Genomic DNA, 24,526 nt, shown 5'->3' with positions numbered 1-24,526 from the left:
TGCTGGCCATGGGCATTTGAGAGTGCTGCAGATCTCAGAGCACCTTGACTGAAGTCATTAAACACTTCATTATATTTTTTAAGGCATAAAACCCAAAAAAAAAAATACCCAGGGAGAGAAAAATAGCACAAAAATTCTTCCAACCAAACTGTTCTACAAATGGCAAACCACCGAGGTGACAAGCATTCCATGCTGTTTTTTGGAAGGGGAAATACATCTATCTTATGTGTAGGCATATCCTTGTTTATTGTCACTCACACATTAGTGTTAGAGGCAAAGCCAGGATTACACATACATTTCATTTTCTGATGCAAAAGGCATTTTGATTAAGTAAACTGCTAAGACCTCCAGTGGTCGGGCTGCTTCTGCAGGCTGAATTTTCTTGGCTGACTCTTAGGGGAGCTGGGTAGGAGGCACTGCTGCAGTGAGGAAACACAACTGGGAAACGCCCAGAAAGAATCCCGCTGCACACAGAGCTGGAAGCTGGGCCCGGTGGGTGAGATGTATGTATGTTACCCAGTTAGGAGAACCATCCTGCCCTCTCTTCTTGGTGGGCATCCTTTCCTAATCTAGAAGGCTCTGTTTATTCAGAGTGCCCCAGGATAGAATCATCTGATCCTTTTGATTTTATGAGAATACAGTAATACCTTCATCACAGGCTCACGAGCTTTAATTTATTTACAACGATGTAGTGACGTGAGCCATGCTGGGCTCGGTAAAAAGCTAAAATCGGTGTGTTCATATTCGATAAAAAAAAATGTATGCAAAATTTTCAGTGGATATTTTCAAAAGTCTAATTTTATGCACAGAATTTAAAATAATGCAGATCACCCCACATTCTAAAGTCTGTCAAGAGCCACATAATTTCAGAGCTGGCAGGCTGAGCGTGTGTTCGCAGTATGATCTGTTGCCACACGTGGGCACCGGTTTGCCTGGGAGACAGATGCCCGCCTTCCGTCGGCCTCGGCCAGGGGATCCATGCGCACCAGGACTCCACAGATGACTTTGGTGACCCCTGCAGTGTCATTCCAGGGCCACTTGGGTGTGAGATCTGAATGTGGCCCTGAGGATCCTGAGTTTCAGTCTGAATTTCAGCTTCCATAGGTTTTAGGCACATCCAGCCACAATGGCTTTGGAAATCTAAGTCCCCACCTTCACTATCGTCACAACTTAGAGTATCTCTGTATCTTGTAACGTTACAGTGGTCCCTCCTCAGCCGTGTTTTTGCTATCCATGGTTTCAGTTACCTGTGGTCGACTGTGGTCCAAAAATATTAAATGGAAAATTCCAGAAAGAAACAATTCATACGTTTTTAATTGGGTGCTCTTCTGAGTAGGGTGTTGAAATCTCCCACCATCCTGCTCCCACTGGGGACGAGAATCATCCCTTTGTCCCACCCTTTGGCCACTTAGTATCCGTCTCACTTACGGATCTACTATCGTGTTATCGAAGTGCTTGTGTTCAAGTGACCCTTACTTTACTTAACAGTGGCCCCAAAGCACAAGATAGTGATGCTGGCAATTGGGATGTGCCAGAGAAATCATAAAGTGCTTCCTTTAAGTGAAAAGGTTAATATTCTCAACTTAGTAAGGAAAGAAAAAAGATCGTATGCTGAAGTTGCTAAGATCTCTGGTAAGAACGAATTTTCTCTCCATGAAATTGTGAAGAAAGAAAAGAAATTTGTGCTAGTTTTGCTGTCGCACCTCAAGCTGCAAAAGTTATACCCACAGTGCATAATAAGTGTTTAGTTAAGATGGGAAAGGCACTAAATTTGTACAATATGATATTTTGAGAGGGATTGCATTTACAAAACTTCTATTACAGTATATTCTTATAATTGTATTTTACTATCAGTTATTGTTGTTAATCTCTTACTGCGCCTAATTTATAAATTAACCTTTATCATAGGTATGTATGTACAGGGGAAAAACATAGTATATATAGAGTTCGGTAGTATCCTGGGTTTCAGGCATCCACTGGGGGTCTTGGAACATCTACCCCACAGAGAAGGGGGGACGGCTGTAGTGTAATGTCTGACGTGCACTGAACATTTATGTGCTGGGAGCCGTTCTAATCCCAAGAACTCAGTGAAGTGTGAGTACTGCAGCTACCCCGTTTTAAAGATGGAAAACCTTGATACAGAAGAGTTAAGCATCTCACCCAAGGTCACTCAGCAGCTGCATGGGACCAGGATTCATACCCAGGCAAGCTGGCGGGGATCGGCCCTTCCCCCGATGTCACCGTCCTCTCCCAGGTAGACTGAGTATCCATCCCAAACCCTCAGCTCCGGAAGAAATCAGACCCAGGAAATGGTACAAAGAAGGCAAAACAACCACCACGAAACACTCCACAACGCCTCCCCTCTCTCGTGTTACTATGGAGAATTCGTCTTGCCTTGTGTTGATTTTGAATAAAGCCACTTCCGTGCATAGAGTGTCTGCCTGACCTCAGGAGCTTAGAGCGGCACCTGTCACTGAAGGCACATTGTCGTCCTCTCCCACCAGCTCTGCGCTGTAGGTATTGTCACCTCCAGTTGTGTCGTAGCGATGGCAGCTGGTTATTGCAAGCTCCCTGCTCAGGGCCTCCCTCCCTAACCTAACTCACTGTCTTTTAGAGCAGGAAAACTCAACTTCCCGGCTTTCCGACTCACGCTGTAAAGCTGAGAGTAGTAAAAATGTTATCCGTGGTCAGCATGTGAGTAGTTCTGGCGGGGCTCCCCCAAACTGGGGCTGCCGGCACACAGGCAAGAGTCCTCCCCTAGGAGGGGATCTCACCCAGCCGGTGGGGGGGGGGGCACTCTGGCATCCAGAGCCTGATCCCCACCAAGCTCTGCTCAGCCTTCCGGAAATCCATCCTCCACCTCCCTCCAAACAAATAGATTGACTTAATGGGGACAAAGAATGAATTCCAAAGCCACTGAGAGCATAAAGCTGCCTGAGCGCAAGGGCAAGGCACCCAGCCGGCTCCCTCCCTGCCTTGAGTGGTGACCTCAAGGCCATCTTTTTTTTTTTTTTTAACATCTTTATTGGGGTATAATTGCTTTACAATGGTGTGTTAGTTTCTGCTTTATAACAAAGTGAATCAGTTATACATATACATATGTTCCCATATCTCTTCCCAGATGTCACAAAGAAAGAAAACTACAGGCCAATATCACTGATGAACATAGATGCAAAAATCCTCAACAAAATACTAGCAAACAGAATCCAACAGCACATTAAAAGGATCATACACCATGATCAAGTGGGGTTTATTCCAGGAATACAAGGATTCTTCAAAATGCGCAAATCAATCAACGTGATAAACCATATTAACAAATTGAAGGAGAAAAACTATATGATCACCTCAATAGGTGCAGAGAAAGCTTTCAACAAAATTCCACACCGATTTATGATAAAAACCCTGCAGAAAGTAGGCATAGAGGGAACTTTCCTCAACATAATAAAGGCCATATATGACAAACCCACAGCCAACATCGTTTTCAATGGTGAAAAACTGAAAGCATTTCCACTAAGATCAGGAACAAGACAAGGCTGCCCACTCTCACCACTCTTATTCAACATAGTTTTGGAAGTTTTAGCCACAGCAATGAGAGAAGAAAAGGAAATAAAAGGAATCCAAATCGGAAAAGAAGAAGTAAAGCTGTCACTGTTTGCAGATGACATGATACTATACACAGAGAAGGCCATCTTGCTACTAGAATTGAGTCCCCGTCCTACGGGGCCAGAGCCGTGGGCAGCAGTGGACGGAGGAACCCAGTGCCGTTCGGTGGAGCTGCCAACCTGCATGTTGGGTTCATTTCCAAGTGGCTGCCTCAGCACTCAGGCAGTCTGCTTCCAAAATTACCATGTGGGAAATTCCCTTGCTTGGGAGCACGGGGGTCTTTTTGCATTTCGGAGGCCTTCAGCCTTTATTTGTGAATCACACACAGGAACGCAATCACCATCACTAGACATCTTCATGCCTCCCAAACATAAGACTGATTCCTCGGGGCTCTTCAGAGTCCTGTATGTTTCAGAAACTACACGTGATCAGTTACCTAGGGCATGGGTTTGGGACACATATGTGATTTGTCTTTTAAGCCCATGTCATTTCAGCAAAAGCAACCAACTGATGGATGCGGCACGTTTCCAGAATAAAACCCGGCTTTGGCTCAGGTCTTAATCCCTAAGAGCACAGAGCTCTAACTCCTGGCTTCCATGGAGAGCCTGGCGATTCCGCGTGGCCGGAGCCGCAGATGCTCTGTGACGCTTCCTCCCTGGGTTTCCAGGGCTTGTTTTGTACCTGCTCCTGTCCAACCTGACACCTTCATTAAGGAACATTCACATCTGTAAACCTACTGGCTTTGTGAAGAAGATGTGAAGTTCCAGCCTTACGTGCTGCTGGCTGAACTACACAGAGGAGATAACCTATTTACATACTAAAAAGGTCAGTGTCGGACAATCCGCATTTAGAGATAAATTTGCTGCTGCCTGCAACTGGAGCAGAAGAATTTGGGAGAAGGCCGCAATTTTTCTGTCTGTTGATCTGTGTGGGCCGCACACGTGGGTAAAGATGCAGGATGTCTGTGCTCAGCAGTCGGGCAGAGATGGACAGGCTCCCTTGTACTTTAGAACCTCTCTGGTCACTAACCAGTAGGCGATTATGTGAATGTGCAAAGTGCAGGACAGCCTCACCTACTAACAACTGTTAGTTAATTTGAGATGGAAATACTTGCATAATAGCTCTTCAGACATGGTCAGTAAAACACAAGCTTTCATAATAGACTTTAAATTATATAGCTACTGCTTACACCCTGCCATTTGCATTAGGAAAGGTAGACTTTTAGAGGGCGTAGAACATTTCCTTTTGTGTTCTTTCCTTTCAGAGTCTTAAAATATCAACAGCTTTATTCGGCTAATGTGTGCTGAAAGTGTCTTAAAAGATGGCGTTATAAAGGCATGAATTTTCTCTAGAATCTCGGTAGTGGTTTTGTCCTTAAACATTTGTACATTCAAAGCAGAATAATGAGGGAATTGAGATCCATGGCTCCATCTAAATGTCAGGATATAACAGAAGATTAAAGTCCCTCGTGAAGGTGGAAAACTAGTTCAGAAAGGCTGGGGAGGAGTGTGGGCAGAAGTGGAGTCTGACTCCTTGGAGACACTGGCCAATGCCCTTGGAGCCTTAGGACCCTGGCCACTCAGAGCTTTGCTCCCGAGGGAGGGCCCAGTTAGGAGGGCTCAGCTGCAGCCTCTTCCCCAAGCCCGGCAAGGCCAGCGTGCCCTGCAGAGACCAACAGTAGCAGCTGCCACCTGGGTTCTCCTGGGATCCTGAGCTGCATTCCACATACGGTGTCCCCCAGGGGACCCTTGAAGCCAGATGTGGACCTGGGCCCATTGTGACGCAGGCAGCGGCTTCCAGAAGGGAACCGGGCTTCGTGGGCGGGCACATCCCTGGTGGCCGGTGTGCCCGTCCACTTAGAGCCACATCCAGCGGGGCTCTAGGCCTGCTCTGACCCTGGACTCAGGGAGAGAGAGGCCGGTGCAGTGACAGGCCGGCTCCTCTCTGGCATCAGTGGGTCACAGAGACGATTCGATCCTTCTTAGCAAATGGCCACATTCTTGGGCCTTCGTAACTCCTGTTTCTCCTGCCTGTGGTTTTGAAATAGAGCAGCGGTGTCGCTGTGCTGGGGAGGGCCTCCTGGGCAGTGATGCCATTGGTCCAAGGTTCGTCCAAGGTTCCAGGGGGTCTGACTCGGGCCCTCGGCGGGGAGGGGCCACCAAGATGCTGCCCCCCTCACCCACCTGCCTGTCTTGCAGAGCACTTGTTTGCGCGGACGCAGCAGGCCCTGCACCAGTCGGTCTTCATGTCGTCCTCGTCCGCCCAGCCTTCCCGGGACCTTCCCCTGGGCCGCAAACAGCACCTCAAGCTGCTCCCCGGCGTGGCCGACGTGCAGGCTGGCAAGGTGGCCCGGTGGACGGTGGATGAGGTGAGCGGCTGCCCCGGGGCCGGGGTTTCTCTTAGGTGCTGAGTCCACGTGTGCCAAATTCCAGATCCACGCTTGAGGGAGAAGCAGGCTGACGCTCAGGACGTTCGGGAAGCCCCTTAGTGGGGCCCTGCCCCCCCCAGCCTTCTCCCAGCGCCGTCTCCACTGCCTGCCCCCCGGGGTGGGGTGCTGATTTAGGCCTCCAGCGCCGCATCACAGGTTTGCTCTGAGGAAACACGAACGTGTGGGCCTCCACGCCTGTGTCCTGGCAGCCCCGGGCGATGCCCCCCGCCCCGCATGCTCTGTGCCCAAGGGGCTCCCTCTGCCTGGTGCCCCCGAGGCCCTGGGATCCCATATTCTCACGCCCAGGCAGCACCGCGCTGCCGTGTGTCCATCCGCGGCCACGGGGGATCAGGTCAACCTCAGGATTATGCATAAATTAGGTCACAGTGTTGCATAAGATGCCGAACAGAGGGGAAAGTGGACTTGATTGTAATATAAACACACCTTACGACGTTGGTTCTACGTAAGAATCAGGGAAGTGCCGTTGCTTCCTGTGACGCTGTGGAAACGCTTCGTACTTAAAGCAACACACTCTGACTGATATTCCTTTTGATGAAGGTATTGTTCTCACTCATCAGGCTTTAAGTTTTTTGTGTTTTTTTTTTTAATGAAAGAAAAGCCTGGGTCACTCTTTTGACAAGACAGAGTAGAGCTGCAGTTAAACTAGTCACGGATACTCACTGAGCATGTCCGGCAGTCGAGTCACCTGGACTCCATCTCGCTCAGGGGCTTCCTTTCCAGCCCCAGAAAAGGAGCAGCGACTAAGGCCCTGCAGAGGTCAGAGGTCCGGGGGGGGGGGGGCCTCCACCCCTCCTCCCAGGCAGAGCACAGAGTGTGCCTGGTGGGTTCCCCCCACCTGGCACCCTCGGCGTGGACGGGGCCCAGCACACCCTGCCTGCTTGCCTGGTCCCTCTCCTTCCAAGGCCCTGTGGGTCCCGCAGGACAGAGAGGTGACTGGACATGCCAGGTGCTGCGGGGTTGTTTGGGGGGGGTGGTGACTAAATGTGACCGTGCTCCCTAAAGAGTATTCATGGTCTGCGCCTGCCCATCTGTGAACTTTTACCAGTTTACAAAGCCGACTGAATTAAAACCTGTTGTGGCTGTTGTAAGGAATGGCACCAAAGACGGAGGAGAGCTTAAACAAGCTTTATTTGGGAACGCTCCCGGGCGAGGTTCACTGGTCCGAGAGAAAGGGGCCAGAGAAGTCGCGCCCGGGTGTGGGCGCGAACAGAATTTATAGGGGTGCACGCAGGGGAGGTGCTTGCTGTGTGAAGCAGCCCTTTTTTTGGTAATCTCTCGGGTGTTGGTGGCAATGTCAGGTGTCGGTTGCATCAGCCTCAGAGCCGTTGGTTCCGCCCCTCGGGAAGCGGGAAGACCAGGGCTGAGTGGTGTGGCAATGTTAGGTGTCGGTTGCATCAGCCACTTCGGCGGGGGTTCCGTCTGGCTCCCTGGGCCCTTCCCCGGACCTGCTGGCCTTACAGCTGTAATCAAAGCACTGCTGGTTTTGCCCTTGAAATAACAACCCAGGGTTCAAGGGCAGTCTCTCTCTCTTTTGACCTTCAAGCTATTCATCTGAGGTTCTGCACCGTTTAAGTTAGATGACAGTGTCCCCTCTCCCCTCTTCTTCCTGTGCTCCTGGCCCCTGGTGTGTCACTGTCCTGCTCAGACGTCCAGCCCAGCCCCACATGTGCAGAGCGACTGCATCCCGACGGAGAGGGAGTGGGCACAGCAGGGCGAGCGCTGCACCGCATCCTGGTCCCCAGACGAGCCCACAGGACCTGCCTGGCTGTCCGCCCGCCCCTGACCTTGGGCCCCACGTCCTGCGCCTCCCTAGTCCCCGTGTACTGTTGTCACATGTGCACGGTCACTGCCCAGCCCCTGCCCAGCGCAGGCTCTCCTCCTGCAGGAGCCCTCAGGCTGCTCCCACGTCCCTCAGGGCCCCCGTTTCCTCTGAGAGTCTCTGAGGCTGCACCTCGGATGCTCAGTCTGCTGACCCTGAACCTCAAGCACATGAGCGGAGACCCTACTCACTTGGCCTGTGTCCTGAGAGCTTCTCACCGCGCCTAGCACTGAGTCGATCACCCAGTAAGTGTTTGTTGAGTGAATGGCAAGGGCATCTGAGCTGGGTTTTGAAACAAAAGTGCAATCAGTCCAAGCAGAGAAAAGACGGGACGCCATGCGGGGGAGGAAAACTATAGGAGTGGGGGTGCGTGTGACACGTGCAAGGATGACAGACACACACGTGTCCCTTACTGACATTATGATGGTAGTGAGCAGTGATGATGTAATGATGGTGAGGCATGCACGCTTATTTTGCCCATTTTACAGACAGGGAAGTGGAGGCACCGGAGACTAAGGAAACTCTTAAGGCCACACGGTCAGAGCCAGGTCCTGAGCCAACGTCTCACCGCACCCCAAGCACACTGCCCACTGGGGCTTGGGGAAGGCGGCCTGCGGCAGGCGGGAGATGGGCCAGGTGCACCAGTCAGGCAATACCAGGTTCTTAGGTTCTAAGGCAGAAAGTCATGTTGTGAAGCTGGTGCTTCAGGGAGATGAAAACAGCACAGGCCAGCAAGGAGGGTGAGAGTAAGAAGGGGCCGGGCTGGGCGCCACTGTCCAGAGCCACCCGGGCTCAGCAGACGAAGCCACAGCACAGGAAATAGATGAGGCACAAGACGAGGAGGTGAAATGAGCCAGCGTGGTTCCATTTATACTCTCAGCGCTACGCAGTTTGGTACTTAATTAGGATAATGATGTGTGAGAACTACAAGGCCCACACACTTCATCGGAAAGAATGGAAAAGGAGTGGTGCTGTCAAAACATGGAACTCTGGGGACAGGATCCAGTTTGGGGGCCAAGGGATAAGATGATGAATTTATTCTGGGACCTTCTGAGTTAGGGTCCCCTCAGGGTACACGAGACATGGCTTCACCAGGCACGATCCCCAGAGAGCACGGCCAGGGATGGAGGCCGGTGGGTCCACGGCGGAAGTGCAGGAGGAAGGGCGAGAAGTTGGGGGGAGGCTGGAAGTGAGCGTCCCAGGTCGCAGGGTTCCCGGCTAGGGCTGTGGGGTTGGGCTTCAGGGGTTTGGGGAAAATTGTGTACAAAATGTGTGTTTTTCCCCATAAGAAGAGGGCCACAGCTTTTATTAACTTCTTGGGGAGTGGGGTGGGGCATCACCCCAAAGGAGCAGGGATCGCTATTTAGGAACATTAGGGAATAAATAGGAAATTCGGGGGTGGGGCCTCTGATCTGACCAGTTTCAAGTCTGACACTGAACAAAATGAAGTTTAGAGGGTGATTAAAGGGAAGTAGCTGGTCCATCGTTAGGATGGGGCGGGCCTCAGAAGGAAGAGACTCACTAGGGGGCGGGGAGGACCGAAGAGGTCACGGAGGATGATCAGGGAGCTGTGATCACAGTTCTGAGTTCTCTGTGATGGGTACACACGGGATCCCAGCCTTTTACTGCCGAAGGTGACCTTAGACATTTTCTAGATTAAAACTGAAGCAGCCATCGGAGAGGCTGGCTTCCTGGAGCACTTCGTTGACCGTGGCTGCCCACGGGATGCATCCCAGAGAAAACAGTCGGGGTTACTCCCTAACGTTGATGTACCTTTGTCTTGATAGCTCCCTAATTAGATGCCCTTGAGGACGAGGACCACATCCTAAATTTCTCTCTGTATTCTCACATTCTGTAGCACATTTCCTGGCACAAAAACTGGTCCTCGAGAAGAAACTTTGAGTGGTCAAAGTGTGGGCGTTGTGATGCGTTTGTATCGTTGAAAATAAGGGGGCTCCCTAGGGGGGACCCCAGCGAGTACCAACCACAGGGGCCACTGTGTCTGCTCCAGATGCTGCATTAAGAGTGGCGAGTCGGGTCGTGAGGACGTTGAGAAGGCAGTTCAGGGTGAGCAGGGCGGGGCTGTGCCTTTGTGCTTTGTTCCCACCAGGCAGGAACGGGGGAGCTCAGGGGCCAGGGGCAGGGCGTGTGGAAAATGACTTGTGGGTCCTTGTGCTAAGTGCCATCCAGGGACACTTAAGGCGGGTGAGTGTCTCCGGCAGGAGATGCAGCACAAGAACAGTCCCTCTTGTCAGCCGTCCTGGCTGGGAGGAGACCTCCGCTCTGAGTTGTGTTACCTGACGGACCTTTGTCACGTTGCCCGGAGGTGGGGGCTGGCTGTTAACTCCTTTGCTGTTTCTGTGGTGTTTCTGCCAGAGCAATTTCTTTCAGAGCACCGGCAGGCTGTGAAGTTAGTTTAGTGGTTCCAAAAGGAGAGACAAGACCAGATGCAAGTACATCACTGCAGTAGAGGTTACTGTTCTGTGAAACCTTCGTTAGGAAGGCGTGAGTGCGCACGCACTCAAGCTGTGGTCCCTGGGGAGCGTATTTCTTACTCTGGTCATGGAAATGTTCTATAGAAGGGTACAAGCATCTAAGAGTAGGGACTAAAGTATTTTTATATCTTTTTACATCTTTGTAGCAAGTACACCAGAGCAGGTGTGTGACAAATGTGCGAGTGAGTGGATGAATTGGGAGACGAATTTTCTGCAGCCCCTCCTGCCAGGCGTCCATGGGCACACGCAGGCCAGATGCGACACGTACGCACATTACAGCCGTGGGTGCAACTCGGGGATGCTTGGTGCCCATGTGGGTACTTCTATTTCTTACATTCAAAAATGCCTTTTAAAGCAGCACATATAGATCGCCCTGGCCTTATCCAAGGGCTCCCTAAATGTCCATTAGATCTAAAAGATGGTGGTCGCTCTCCAAGCAATCTTTGCCCAGGAGGGAGTGTTTTGAAAAATTCAGGATACTGCTACCTAAGCATAGCAGCCTTATACAATCGGGCCCTCAAAAAGGGCAACTAACAAATTCCACTGATAAGAAATGAGACCCGGGCTGGAAACATGGTCCCCAGTGGACCCGAAGCCAGGACAGTCAGGCACCCGGCGCTGGCTCAGCAAGATGGGAACGTCGGCATCGGGAGAGATTTAAGGAAGCAGCAGCTGCACTGCAGGAGGCAGGCCTGCTGGGCTGCACGAGGATGCCAGGAAAAGGAGGTTGCCCGGGAAGGAAGTTGGGTGGAGTAAAGGGCTCAGCTCAGAGCCTGCACAGTTTCATTTCTTAGTCTTTCCAAACTGCTGTGTCATCCCTGGAACTAACTTACTCCGCGTCCTTCCAAAACAAAACTGGGGTGTCTGCTGTGGACACTGCGCTCCCAAGAACTTGGGGAAGCAGGTATGCTGCCCCCGCCAAGGCCAAGGCCAAGGCCGGCCACCCTGGGCTCCAGCAGGGCCGCCATCACCTGAGGAAAGCAGCCGAGTCCACACAGCTGTCCTGGGTGGAGGCAAAGGGCGGGGCGGCAGCTTCCTCCTCCGTGGACTCATGGAACCGTGTGAACGCTTCTCCGCATTGACCACGACGTGAAGAAGGAAGCACGTGCTGAAGGGGAACATGAGAGGGAACCCTTCCGTTACTGCTCTGCGGTCTGGTGAAGTTCACCACTTTACAGCGAGGAAATGGGCTTTCTCCTGAAGCTCAAATAGAATTTATTCTCGGGACTGGCCGTACTGAATAATGATACCAAATCACGATCCGGGCCAGAAGAGTCTGCCTCAGTAGATTGCATGGAACTTGTTCTTTACTTTGGAAAAAGGCAGGTCAAATAGACTCAGAATCTCTTTCCAAAAAGACAGAGAATTTCAGACACGTGGTAACGAAACTGTCCGAGGAAGACAGCGAGGACCTGCCCCGCGGCGCAGCCCTGTGTACTCTTTGGTTTAGCACGTTATTTATCCCCACTTAAAATCCAATCTACCTCTGACACGGACAGTGCTTTCTTGGCTTACAATACTAAGAAGAGGGAACGTGATCCTTTTTTTTAAATTTGTATTTGTTTGCCCAGAAAAGGACATTTTAACCTCTGAAAACCATCAGAGCAACACTCAGCCCTGTTTTGAGAACAGAAGTTCCTGGAGCGTGTATTTACGAGAGCCTGTCTGTGGGGTGTGTCCCTGTCCCCGGGGGCCAGGCATCCGGGGGCCCTGGTGCTGGCATGGCTTCCCCAGGGGAGCCAGTGATTGAGAGGCACCAGCGTGTGTCTTTAGCTAATTCCTAGAGCCGCTTTTCTATGTTCACTTCCCCTCCTGTGACCCGCGGCCCCCTCCTGTGACAGAGCCATCCCAGAAGAGCCCTCCTTCAGCACGGTGGCTCCTACCAGGCGGTGTCGCCAGCACCTTGACTCGTTTTTCGTTGTCACAATCGTACGCGCTGGGGCTGCTCCTGGCACTTAGCGGGGATGTCGCCAAACACCCTGCGGTTCGCAGGGCAGCCCCACAGCTAAGAAGGATCAGGCCCAGAGTTGGAGTCGCGCTGGGCAGGAAACCTGCCCTTGAGCGTGTTGTCTGCGCCCCCAGCTGTCCCCTGTGACCCCACGTCAGGGTTTCACCTTCAGCACCTCCCGCCCCCAGCTCGGGGCTCTGCCCCTGCGGAGCATTCAGCCCTCAGAGCGCCCGGCGGAGGGGCAGCTGCAGCGTGCCCCCCAGCGGTGCCCGGATGGCCTCCCAGGCCTCCCCTGCCTCGTGTGTGTGTGTGTGTGTGTGTGTGTGTGTGTGTGCGCGCGCACAGGCGTGCACGCTGGGGCGGTCGTGGGGAGGGCCTTGGCCCTGAGTGCGCATTAGAACCAACCCGGGAATCGAACCCGTGCCCAGCCCTCCACCGGATCCAGCTTGACTGATTTTTAATCTCTGCAGCATGAGCTGGGCCTGAGAGAGATCGTGTTTAAAGCTCTCCAGGTGGTCCCAGTGCATGTCCAGGGTGGAGAAGGGCTGCCCCGGGGCACTCACTGGCCACGTGTGGCCTTGAGGAAGTTATTAAACCTCTTTGGGCTTCAGCTTCCTCATCATTTTTGTGGGAATTCCCTCCGCAGGGAGGTCCGAGTACCCATTGTTGGCCAGACGCTGCGGGGAGGCCCTGGAGACTCGGGTACGGGAGACGGGACGGCCCAGGTCTGGAAAGGCAGACGGTGCCTGTCATCACTGCTGTGCACAGACCACTGCCGCCTGCCCTCCCTGACCCCCAGGCTGGACAGGAGGGTCAGACGATGGAAGGTTCCAGGATGCCAGGGCTCCACACAGATGGAGGCTGTCATTGGCACCGTGGTGACTGTAACCCTATGTAGGTCAGCCTGGAAATGAGGCCAGAAAAGATAGCAGGAGCTGGTCTCATTTCCGAGCTGGCGAACGCTACTGGGGCTTGATAGCTACTGTTTAAATCCCAAGCATTTGAGGGATGCAAAGTGTATGTTACTCAAATGTTGAATGACTACAACCCAAGGTATTATTTCCGGTGCACGTTCTGAATCAGGCTTTTCATCTCTCGCTGTAGGTGGCTGAGTTCATACAGTCTCTGCTGGGCTGCGAAGAGCATGCCAAGTGCTTCAAGAAAGAGGTAGGAAACGGAAAAATTACATGTTTCTCTACGACTAGGCCCGGAAGTGCTTTGTTTCCGTTTACTTAAGTGTAAATAAGGGCAGTCTGGGGGAGGCAAGACAAAGAGGTCCAGGCAGGAGGGGGCCCAGCGGGGCAGCCTGTCCGGGTCGCTGACGTGAGCTGTGCTTTGTCGCTGGAGCCTGCAGCCTCATCTCTGCAGCCGCTTGTGAAAGGGACTCTTGGGACACGTCATTCAGTTAATACCTGCATTGTGACTGCAGCCACGCTGGGGCAGTGGGGACCTGCCACGGGCCTGCACCCAGGAAAAGGGGGGCTTGTCTGCTCCAAAGTGGAATTAGGACCGTCCTACCTGTCCTTGCCCTGCCCCTACTTAGGGGGACACGGAGAAACCACACAATCCTTGAAACTGTTGGTTTCCTCATCTGCCTCCGGGGTTGCTGGTGGGACAGCACAGAGAAGGGTTAGTAAAGCTCCATAAGCGCTTACTGTTCCCATCATCACCATCACTGCTTTACTCTTAGGACTACCGGCTGTAAGGTCGGATCTTAACAAACGGCACCGCGAAACAGAGGAAAGCTTCAAGTGAGCTTTATTAGGGAGCGCTCCCGGGTGAGGTTCACTGGTCTGAGAGAAAGGGGCCAGAGAAGTCGCACCCGGGCGAGGGTTGGGCAAGATTTTATAGGGGAAGAAGGGAAAGGGGTGTGGTGAATCCGGGAAGGTGCAGGGTATTCCTTATTTGGTGGTCTTTTCGGGTATCCTGGGGGACCGTTAGTCCCGCCCCTCAAAAGGCGGGAAGGCTGGTCCGGGTTCAACGTCCCCAGGTCAGTTCCTGGAACTGGGTGGTCCGGAAAGTCTCCAGGTCAGTTTCTAGAACTGGGTGGTCCGGAGAGCTTCGGTCTGATGCAAGCTGTGAATCTGATTGTGTTCCCCTGCCTCGGGCCAGTTGGCCTTACATCCCGACATCTTTGGTGTAATGGGGCGGCGTTCTGATCTCTGGCTACTTCATGCTGAATGGGGGCGTTGAAAGGGGAGTCAGGCGACCAGAGGTCCGAGGCTTAGGGGAGACCAGTGGGGGGTTCTGTAGGAAGCAAGGTGTAAGGACCGAGGAGCATTTGGTTTGTGGCCACCCGAGAGACTTCCTCCATGTGCCTGCGAAGGAACCTAAGAAAACAGGGAGCAAACGTGAGCAAGATACAGATGAGAATTAAGGGGCCTAAGACTGGTGTTAGCCAGGTATAGAGGGTGGATCGCCACCAATCGGGAATTGGGGAGGCGGACTGTTGGTGTTTGCGTTGGAGTTCTTCTCTTAAGCGATGGAGGGCTTTTACGTTGTCTTTGACGAGTCCTGTTTCATTGATGTAATAGCAGCATTCCTCCTGTAGGAAGAGGCAGGTACCTCCTTTGTCGGCCGTGAGGAGATCCAGGGCTCGTCGATTTTGGAGGGCAACTCGGGCTACTGAGGTGATCTGGCGCTGGAGGGAGGTGATGGAGGCAGCAGAAGCCTCGATGCCTAGCTGGAGTTTCTGTTCTAGGTCACGGGATGTTAAGACACTGTGTTAGGGCTCCTCCCCCGATGCCCGCAGCAACAAGAGAGGAGTCGAGGGAGCTACCACCGCATAGGCTGCCCGTCGGCGTCCGTCAGGACCGAGTATTGAGCTGCCATCTACGAAGAGGGTGCGGTCCGGGTTTGAAAGAGGGGTATCAAAGAGTCCTTCTCTCAGCGGGCTGAGGGCCTCTACGAAGATAGGCAAGAGGGAGGCCAGGTTTAGGCGGGGGAGAGGTCGAGGGAGATAGCAGGGTTTTCAATGAACAACAGGTGGAATTCCTGGATGCGGGAGGGGCCCAGGAGGGAGAGAGACTTGTGACCTAGGAGGTCGACCAGCCGGTGGGAAGAAAACACGGTTAGTGGGTGGGCCAGAGTCAGTTTGAGTGTTTGTTTTGGTCAGTTCGGCTGCCGCTGCTAGGGCCCGAAGGCATGGTTGCCATCCCCGAATGGCTGGGTCTAGCTGTTTGGAGAGGTAAGCCACGGGGCGGTAGGAAGGCCCTACAGGCTGGGCAAGGAGTCCAGTGGCTATTCCGGCCCGTTCATCCACAAAAAGGTGAAAAGGTTGGTTTGGGTTGGGCAGAGAAAGGGGAGAAGAAGATATCAGAGCGTTACGGAGGGTGAGAAAGGCCTGTCGAACGGCGGAAGGAGAGGTGAGGGGTCCTTGAGGGGTTTCTTTAGCAGCTAGATATAAGGGTTTAGCGAGGAGAGCAAAGTTAGGGATCCAGTGTCAGGAAAATCCTGTAAGGCCCAAAAAGGAGAGAATTTGTTCCACTGTTTCCGGAGGCTGGAGTTCACGGATAATCCGGGTGCGGTCGGCTGTTAGACCTTTTGTGGTAGGGGTAAGGCGGAGCCCCAGGTAGGTTACAGAAGATACAGATAACTGAGCCTTGGCTGGGGAGACCCAATAACCGTGAGAGCCAAGGTAATTGAGGAGATCTGCAGTATGTTGTCTTGAGAGGCTGAGAGATGGGCTACAAAGGACGAGGTCATCTACCTATTGAAGGAGTGTGCTGGGGGTAAGGGAACAGGAAGTGAGGTCCCGTGCCAGTGCCTGACGTGGCCACCTTCTGGTGCATCCGAGCCTGTCGTCTGGATTCTGCTAAATCCTCACGGCCATTGTAGACTTTAAAGGCCATCTTTACCAGATCTCGAATAGGGGTTTGAGGGCCGTCTTCTGCCCGTTTAAATTTCTTTCGGATGTCTGGGGCTGATTGGGTGATAAAATGGGTGGCTAGGACCGCTGGCCCTGCCGGGGTGTCGGAATCCAGCCAGGTGTAGAGAGTTAAGGCCTCTGTAAGGCGATTGAGAAAGATAAGCTGGATTTTCGTTAGGTTCTTGGGTTATCGATTTTGGTTTTTCAAAATTGACTACCTTATGAGCGGCAGCCTGCATGCCAGCCAGGAGGCATTGGATCATGAGGTCGCGCTTACGACGGCCATCTTGGCCATCCTGATAAGTCCAGTCTGCATCGGTGCCAGGTACGGCCGTCGCTCCGACAGGCATGGAGCTGTTGGTAAGGTGCATGGCTTCGGGCAGCAGTTTGAATTCTTTCCCTCTCTCGTCAGGGGTCAGAGTAGAAGATAGGATCACAAAGATATCGTGCCAGGTTAGATCGTAAGCTTGAGAGAGGTAGCGAAATTCTTTGAGGTAGCGGCAAAGTCGGCAGAAAAGGAGCCTAATCGCTTTTCTATTTGAACATAAACTCTAACTAATCCTTCCGCTCCCGCTACCTCCCTCAGAGGGCAGAGGAGATTTGGATCGTGGGAGTCGTGAGAGCGTGTATGGGCACTAATTGGCGAAGCAAGGGGCGTGGGAGGAGAAACCGTTGAGGGAGGCGGGCGAGCGGTTGGAGGGGCCGGAGCGGGTTCGGGAGGAGGGACTGCTTCAGGGTAGGGTGGAGGTTGGAGAGGAGCTCTGGAGGGGGGAGAGGCGAGAGATGAGAGATTCGGGTGGGTCGGCTAGTGGAGAGGGGTCATCATCAAAGGAAATTAGGGGCTTGGATGTAGGAGATGTAGAAGGAAGGGCAGGAGCGTAAATACCAGAAGGCCTGAACATTGGGGACCTTGGACCATTTGCCCGTCCTGCGGCAGTAATTATCTAGATCACGGAGGATGTTAAAATCGAAAGTCCCTTCAGGATTGATTGTCTAGAGGCTATTGTGGCCAGGCCACAGTGGAATAGAAAACAAGCCGTCGGCAACGGAGATCTTGGGAGAAGCCGAGGGCTGTAAAATTGGCTAGGAGACACCCCAGGGGCGTCTTAGGATCTGGTTTCGATTGTGAGGTTCCCGTGACCCCCAGTCTGTCCCTGAGTGAATGGAGAGGGAGAGAGGCGTCCCTGGTCTCAGTCTCCAATTCACGGCAGGTCGGAGGGCAGTCAGGCGATTGGGACGTCTCCACAGTTGCCCGAGGCCCGGAGAGAGGACGCAGGAGTCCCTGACGCGGCTGCGATTAGGGACAGGGAGTCCGATGGGCAGGGACTCTGGGGGTCGGAGGGAACAAGGGAGGGGGACTTACCCCATTTTCTGCCGGATCGGGTGGATGAGTAGAGGTTCCCTGGTTGTCTCCTGGGGGAGGGGAGGAGAGGCCCACGCGGTAACCCGCGGGGCTTGGTACCCCTCCCGGGTTTTGGCACCAAATGTAAGGGTCGGATCTTAACAAACGGCACCACAGAACAGAGGAAAGCTTCAAGTGAGCTGTATTAGGGAGCGCCCCCGGGCGAGGTTCACTGGTCCGAGAGAAAGGGGCCAGAGAAGTCGCACCCGGGCGAGGGTTGGGCAAGATTTTATAGGGGAAGAAGGGTGGTGAATCCGGGAGGGTGCAGGGTATTCCTTATTTGGTGGTCTTTTCGGGTATCCTGGGGGACCGTTAGTCCCGCCCCTCGAAAGGCGGGAAGGCTGGGCGGGGTTCAAAGTCCCCAGGTCAGTTCCTGGAACTGGGTGGTCCGGAAAGTCTCCAGGTCAGTTTCTGGAACTGGGTGGTCCGGAGAGTTTCGGTCTGATGCAACCTGTGAATCTGATTGTGTTCCCCTGCCTCGGGCCAGTTGGCCTTACACCGGCCACTTGGCCCACGAGTCTTGCCTGAAGTTCTGAAGGTTGGGGTGTGGCCCGTAGGGCGGTGCTCTCCACCACTGTGGGAATGTGCTCGTTACCCCATGGGAAGGGTATTCCACTCTCTAGATGGACGATTCTTCATTAGACAATATATTAGACATGGAAGCTTTTAAAACTCTCAACACCCCACGTGGGGTCCCCAGGGATCCCTCCTTCCTCAGGGAGACACTGACACCATGGTTTGTATTGTTAACTAAAAAGGGTTAGAACCACAGGGCTGGGTTCATGGAAGGGTGTCACCCTAGCAAACTTCATTCTGTCCTCTTTGTTCTGGAACCTGGACTCCTTCTGAGCCCATCTGTGAAAACAGGCAGCGTGACTGTGGGACAGGCCACAGTCGCCGGGACTCAAACTCTGAGACCACCCTGGGGCTTCTAGAAACCGGAAAAACGGCCTGCACGGTGGCACTGGCCATCACATGACCTCAGGAAAGCCATGACATTTCAGACCACAGTATGTTGTAAAAGTTAATAAATACAGCATTCGTTTCGAATGTACTTCGGCTTATAATGGTGTTTGGCATAGGAGTCATTTTAAATACAGGAGGGTTAAAAGGAGAAAACAAAATCCAAACCAAGCCACTGGCCGAAACCCCTTCACACTTGGTATAAAGACGTCAGGTATTTTACCTGTGTATGTTTACAGTGGTCATGTGCATTTAATTTTACAAATTAAAACATCTTTCTGTATCATCAGATCATGTTTCGTTGCTTAACAATCCATGAAAAATTTCCCAAATCATTAACTATTTCATTGTAACATGAATTTTGGTGACTGCCTGGTCCCTCATCCTAGGTAACACTGTAATTTATTTCCTTCCGCTATTTCTGGAGTGCCCGGGTGTTTGCAGGGCTGCAGTGTTAACACCATTGCCTGCTCCTTGTTCATTGTTCTCATGGGAAACATTCCTGGAGATTTCACTTGGTAGATGAAAGTGGGTTATTATTAAGGCCCTTTATACAAATTCAGTCCAAAATTTTAAAAATGCAACAACAGAAATTCAGCCTAGGGACAGTTCATGTACACTGAATTCACATTTAACAGAATGAACCCCTCTTTGATCTAACTTAGCTTCAGCATTCTGGGGAAAACAGAATTGACGGTGGTCGGACTAAGATGCCGTCGTGGTCTGTGGTCCCCAAGCTCTGGTAGGCCACCGCGTCCCCATCACACAGCTCAGCACCCAGGGTCCCCGGAGGGCAACCAGACTTGAACAGCAGGATATGTTTATTTGTGCTGATTTATTGATCTACAGCAGATTGATGGCAAAGCCTTCCTGCTCCTGACACAGAAGGACATTGTCCAGGTGATGAAGATCAAACTGGGTCCAGCCCTGAAGATTTATAACTCCATCCTCATGTTCAGAAGCTCCCAGGACCTCGCCAGGGAAGGTGCTGTCTCGGGCCAGGAAGGCGGGGGAAAGTCTGCACCTGATGGGCTGCGGCCACCACGCCTTGTTCTCTCAGCAGGAGCACCAGCCACATGAACTTGATTTCGGTGTGCCCGTGGTCACGTCCAGGTGTGATCTGGACCTTGTAAAGTGGCTGCGGTTTTTATGTTCGCAGGGTTTGCTGGCTGGTCCAGCACCAGTGACGCAGAGGCCCAGGCACATGCAGGCTTCTGACCGGCCTCATCTCGGCTCTGACGTGCTGCAGTGACCAGACCAGAGAAGCCCACACGCGCGCCTTTATCCTTCTCCCTCGCCCTGGAGGAGGCCACTTCCCATTTGCAAGGATGCAACTCTCCAGTGGTAGAGTATCAGGAAAACGGTTTTCACACACACATTGTTCCGTTTTCACCAGAACGGCTTCTGAGCTGGGCTGCGATTTGCCCTCCGGGTGCAGTGAGTCTAAGAGATAGAGGCCTGGTGCTTTAAACAGACTTCTGTGAGATTTGTGTACTTTACTCAGGAAAGCATGGATCGTTAAAAAAATCAGTAATAAGCACATGTTTTCATGATCCATTAATTCTCCTTTGTGTTCCACAAACCGTTTCTCAGTTGTGCTGCCAGGGTCTCCCGAGTGTGCCCAGCCAGCCGGGCACCTGGCAGAAGCTGGCAGGACTCTCCTGAGGACCCTCCACCTGCAGTGTCCCCACAGGGACCCTCACACAGACACACCTCCCCCCCAACCCCCGACATCTTCACAGCTTCTGCTCTAAGGGTTGCCTCAGGGGGGCTGACTTGTCCTGCAGGCTGTCTGCGTGTGTGCCACGAGCCGTGTTACATGGGGGCCCTGACTACATCTTTACAGAGACACTCCATTAAAGGGAAGACTTCTAGAGTGGGGAGCTGGGTGTCTATGATACGTTCAAACAATTCTTATTTGTTATCAGCCCTTATTTGTGTAAGCGACTACATTTGAGGCTGAAGTTACGTGGAGTCAGCCTCACGGTATGGGAGGCTCTATCTTTTTGGTTGGGTTTTTTGGGTGGCAGGGGTTGTGTTTTTTTTTTTTGCAGGTGGGAGAGAAAAGAAAAAAAATAGAGTCAGACCTACAGTACCTATTTGCTTCAGTTAAGAATCTTACGGTTTAAGAAAGTTGCTTGGAGAGTTTATCAAACTTCAAGTCACCGAAGGAAAAAAAATTCTTCTCTAAGAGGTATACTTATATTTCATTCTTTAGATCCTCACCTTAACTAAATGGAATTTTAATGTATTATTGGTTAATGTGCATTTTTCTTTCTGTGATGTTTTATTTGTTGTTTGGGTTTTGTTTTTTTTTGACTGCCACGTACAATTAAAATTCCTGCTTCTATGTTAAAATCTTAATATATTTTAAATGATAATAAACAGATAAAATACGACCTCCACCTCACTGCTTTTATGAATATGTTGTAATAGCCTGGAGGCTGTCTTTCCAGCTGGGAAGGAACAGAGGCAGTGGCCCTGCACCCGTCGGCCGGTAGAGAAATCGGCCGCTTCTGAACACTTTTGGAGTATGTTTTCTCAGGGAAGTAAATTTAGGTGTTAATGATTTGAGTGTTTTACGTCTGAGGTTTTTTTTTTTAATTAAACAGAACCTCAAAATTGCTCATTTACGTAGGCTCCATGGAAGACATGAGATTTGTGGTTTGTATATTTAATACATGTCATTTTAAGAGAAGAATCTAGAACAGGACAGATAATTCCAAGCCAGATTAGGGTTGAACTGTTGTGTCCCTAGAAGACGGTATGATCGGACAGAAAGAGCTTGATCCAGGAGTGTAGCCACCGGCTGCAGCACATCCCCACTTTGTCATCCAGGTGCCTCGACCTTGACATTCAAATGGCCCCACCAATGTGAACAGTGCCCATCACCAGGGCAGCTGCCTGAGCCAGGAGACTAGAATCCTCTGACTCTTTGTCAGCTTCTGGGCTGCAATTCTTCTTCTACCAGCACGGCATCACTGGACGTGGACATGGGCCGCGAGGTGTGCAGCCGGCAGCCAGCACTGGGGCTCTCACGCGCCCCACTTCCCCTCAAGCACAGCTATGTTCTCTCTCTCTCGTCTCACACACACATAGTCTGGGCTGGACCAAGACTGAACCCCCTCCTTGTCTCCACACTCACCCCTCTTTTGGGCCTCCCCTCTTGCATCTGCTGACCCCTCCGCTGAGGTGTCCCCTCCCCCATCCTCCAGAGGTTTCCTTAACACCTTAGCTCCTGGGTTCCCGCAGCAGCCATGCCTCCCATCCTATGCTCCTCAGTCTTTATTATTACTTGCTTGTCTCTCCCCACTAGTCTAGGGTCTGTGAGGACCAAGACCGTGGCCTCCTCCTCTTCACTTTTCCTGGCATCTGGCCTAGTATCTGGCACGTAACGGGCACACAGCAAGTCATTTGTTGCATCAATGAACGAAGCAAACCAATCAAACTCAAATCTAGATTCCAGCTCTGTGACTTCCTAAATAGTTGTAACGTCTCCATAAAATGAGAAAATAATACCTACCCCCGAGGGGTTTTTTCATTTGATTTTGAGGATGTGTGCATGTGTGACTGCAACTGACACAACACACAAATAAGGTGCCTGACACCTAACAGTAGCCACTAAATAGGGGTCAGGAAAGTAACAGCAACAGCGATCCATTTTTTTTAATAATCTTGTAGGAATCTCCCGCGTACATACTCAAATTTGCATCAAGCCTGACCCCAAGGGGCCCACTCTTCTTAGTGTGGCTACGTGTTAGGGGCCCAGGGGCACGTGGGGCGGGCCCTGGGATGCTCCTAAGGGCCCTTGATCGGCCTGGACTCCAGACTACCACACCCAGAAGCGGCGCCAGCCAGCTCCCTCCCCGCGTCCCATGCTCTCCAGAAAGGCTTGGATCATTAGGAGTTGGTATCCTTTGCTCTGCCAGGAGGGCCCCCGCCACACTCAGCAGTCAGGAAGCATCCCGAAGTGCCCAGATGGTGTGAAGGCCTCCACTGCCCCTGGGTACCAGCCTCAGCCCCTACTCCCCGTTTCTTTTCCTGAGTCCCACCCGAAACATGAGTGAGTCAGGGACAAAGGGAAAAAAATGCCATCAGGGCATCAAGAAATACAACTTCTAGGATATTGGAAAGAGTTCCCCCAAAGGACCATTCATACAACATATCATGATGCTGGAAATGAGATCATTAGCAAGAATCCTAAGGGAGCTGGGACTTCTGCGACTATAGACTTTAAACGCCTGTAATTTCAGGTAATTTTTGCAAAACTAAATTTCTGTCACTTCTAACAACCTGCAGACATTCTACGAAAAATCTATCCTTAATCAGCTCTGAACCCCACTTTCCTCCCTCTGTAATTAGATGCTAACCTTGTATAAACCACATTCTAAACAGATCGCAGGAGTGACAGAGCAGGAAACTGACTCCTTGTTAACACAGGGCTCTGGCCTGTGACATCTTCCCCTGGCTGACCGCTGACTCTCAGACATCCGTGGGATTTCTTGGTTGAGTCTCTTGTGTCTATGGAATCTCCATCTGCCGAGAGAGGGCTGGAGGCAGGGAACTACAGGGGAAGGTACTAGGGCTTTGGAGTCAAGCCCAGGCTTGAATCCTGAGTCCTATGTCTAACCAGGTGCCTGATATCACTGGAAGCATTTCTTAACCACCCAGCAAATGACCAACTTGCCACGTTCACTCCTTCCTTTTGAAATAATTTTGATTGCATTACATTTTGCTCCATCCTTTTGAAGAATATTCAGTTTGTCTTTCCAACTCCCAGGGCATAAAAATATATTCCTGAATATGAAGTGTTCCTGTGAATACATTCTTAATATTCGAGAATATATTTGTCATGAATATATTTTCTTATAAATAAATTCTTCTTAAAAACGTATTCTGCTTATAAATATATTCATGAAGAATCTATTTGTTAATAGATTTTTGAATATTCAGAATCTTTATAAATATATTCTTCCTACGAATAAATATATTAGTGAATAATATATTCACAAGAAGTCTTTCTTCAAAAATACATCCTTGTTATACTCTCTGTCTCCATCTCTCTCTGCCCTTCAGTTTCTAGCTGCGGCAGGGAGCTGGTACAGGCCAACTCCTTAAAATGCTGCCGAGGGCTTCCCTAGTGGCGCAGTGGTTAAGAATCCACCTGCCAGTGCAGGGGACACGGGTTCGAGCCCTGGTCTGGGAAGATCCCACATGCCGCGGAGGAACTAAGCCCATGAGCCACAACTACTGAGCCTGCGCTCTACAGCCTGCGAGCCACAACTACTGAGCCCGCGAGCCACAACTACTGAAGCCCGCGCGCCTAGAGCCCACGCTCTGCAACAAGAGAAGCCACCGCAATGAGAAGCCCGCGCACCGCAACGAAGAGTAGCCCCCACTCGCCACAGCTAGAGAAAGCACGTGCTCAGCAACGAAGACCAAATGCAGCCAAAAATAAATAAATTAATTAATTTTTTAAAAATGCTGCTGGGGAGACAGAGTGAAAACTGTATAAATATAATTCAAGAGTTAAACGACTAACCATTGGTGAGCCATTTAATGAAGTGGTGATCACAACTTGATTTCTCAGTGAGATTTTCTGCTTCCAAGTCTTTGCCCCATATATCCCTTTGGACAGATGATGGATGTTGAATCCAGTGATAATAAAACACAGCCTAGCCGCCCCTGGATGGATATCTAGATGCCCGGGCTGAGGCTGGGAGGCACAGGGGAGCCCTTAAAGGCAGAAGTGAAGACAGTTCCTTAATGGTGAGCCCAGAGGGCTACGGGCATGTTGACAGCATGCGTCATCCCTCCCATGTGGCCTCAGAACCTTTAGGGGCAAAGCTGCGGTATCCACATCACTGTCTGCTGATGGTGGCCAAAGGAGTGGCACTGAGATGGAAGAAATTCAGGGAAAAGGGATATGGGGTAAAAAAAAAACAAAAACAAAGAACCACCATTAAAATGGGAATGGAA

General features: G+C 51.5%; 1 protein-coding gene across 1 annotated transcript in view; it reads left to right on the top strand.

The window, feature by feature from the left end:
- Positions 1 to 23,756, top strand: part of L3MBTL4 (L3MBTL histone methyl-lysine binding protein 4) — a 297,887-nt gene extending 274,131 nt beyond the window's left edge. The window contains exons 17-20 of the mRNA XM_024763900.1: positions 5,802 to 5,971; positions 13,419 to 13,481; positions 19,397 to 19,532; positions 19,707 to 23,756. Coding sequence (XP_024619668.1) covers positions 5,802 to 5,971; positions 13,419 to 13,481; positions 19,397 to 19,532; positions 19,707 to 19,765 — 428 coding nt within the window. The 3' untranslated portion in view covers positions 19,766 to 23,756. The remainder of the gene's footprint in view (positions 1 to 5,801; positions 5,972 to 13,418; positions 13,482 to 19,396; positions 19,533 to 19,706) is intronic.
- Positions 23,757 to 24,526: the final 770 nt, after the last annotated feature.

Source organism: Neophocaena asiaeorientalis, unplaced genomic scaffold (assembly GCF_003031525.2).
Source record: "Neophocaena asiaeorientalis asiaeorientalis breed wild unplaced genomic scaffold, Neophocaena_asiaeorientalis_V1.1 scaffold110, whole genome shotgun sequence".
In the NCBI taxonomy this organism is placed as follows: domain Eukaryota; kingdom Metazoa; phylum Chordata; class Mammalia; order Artiodactyla; family Phocoenidae; genus Neophocaena; species Neophocaena asiaeorientalis.
The sequence above is the reverse complement of the archived record's forward strand: the minus strand, read 5'-3'. Positions and strand labels throughout refer to the sequence as shown.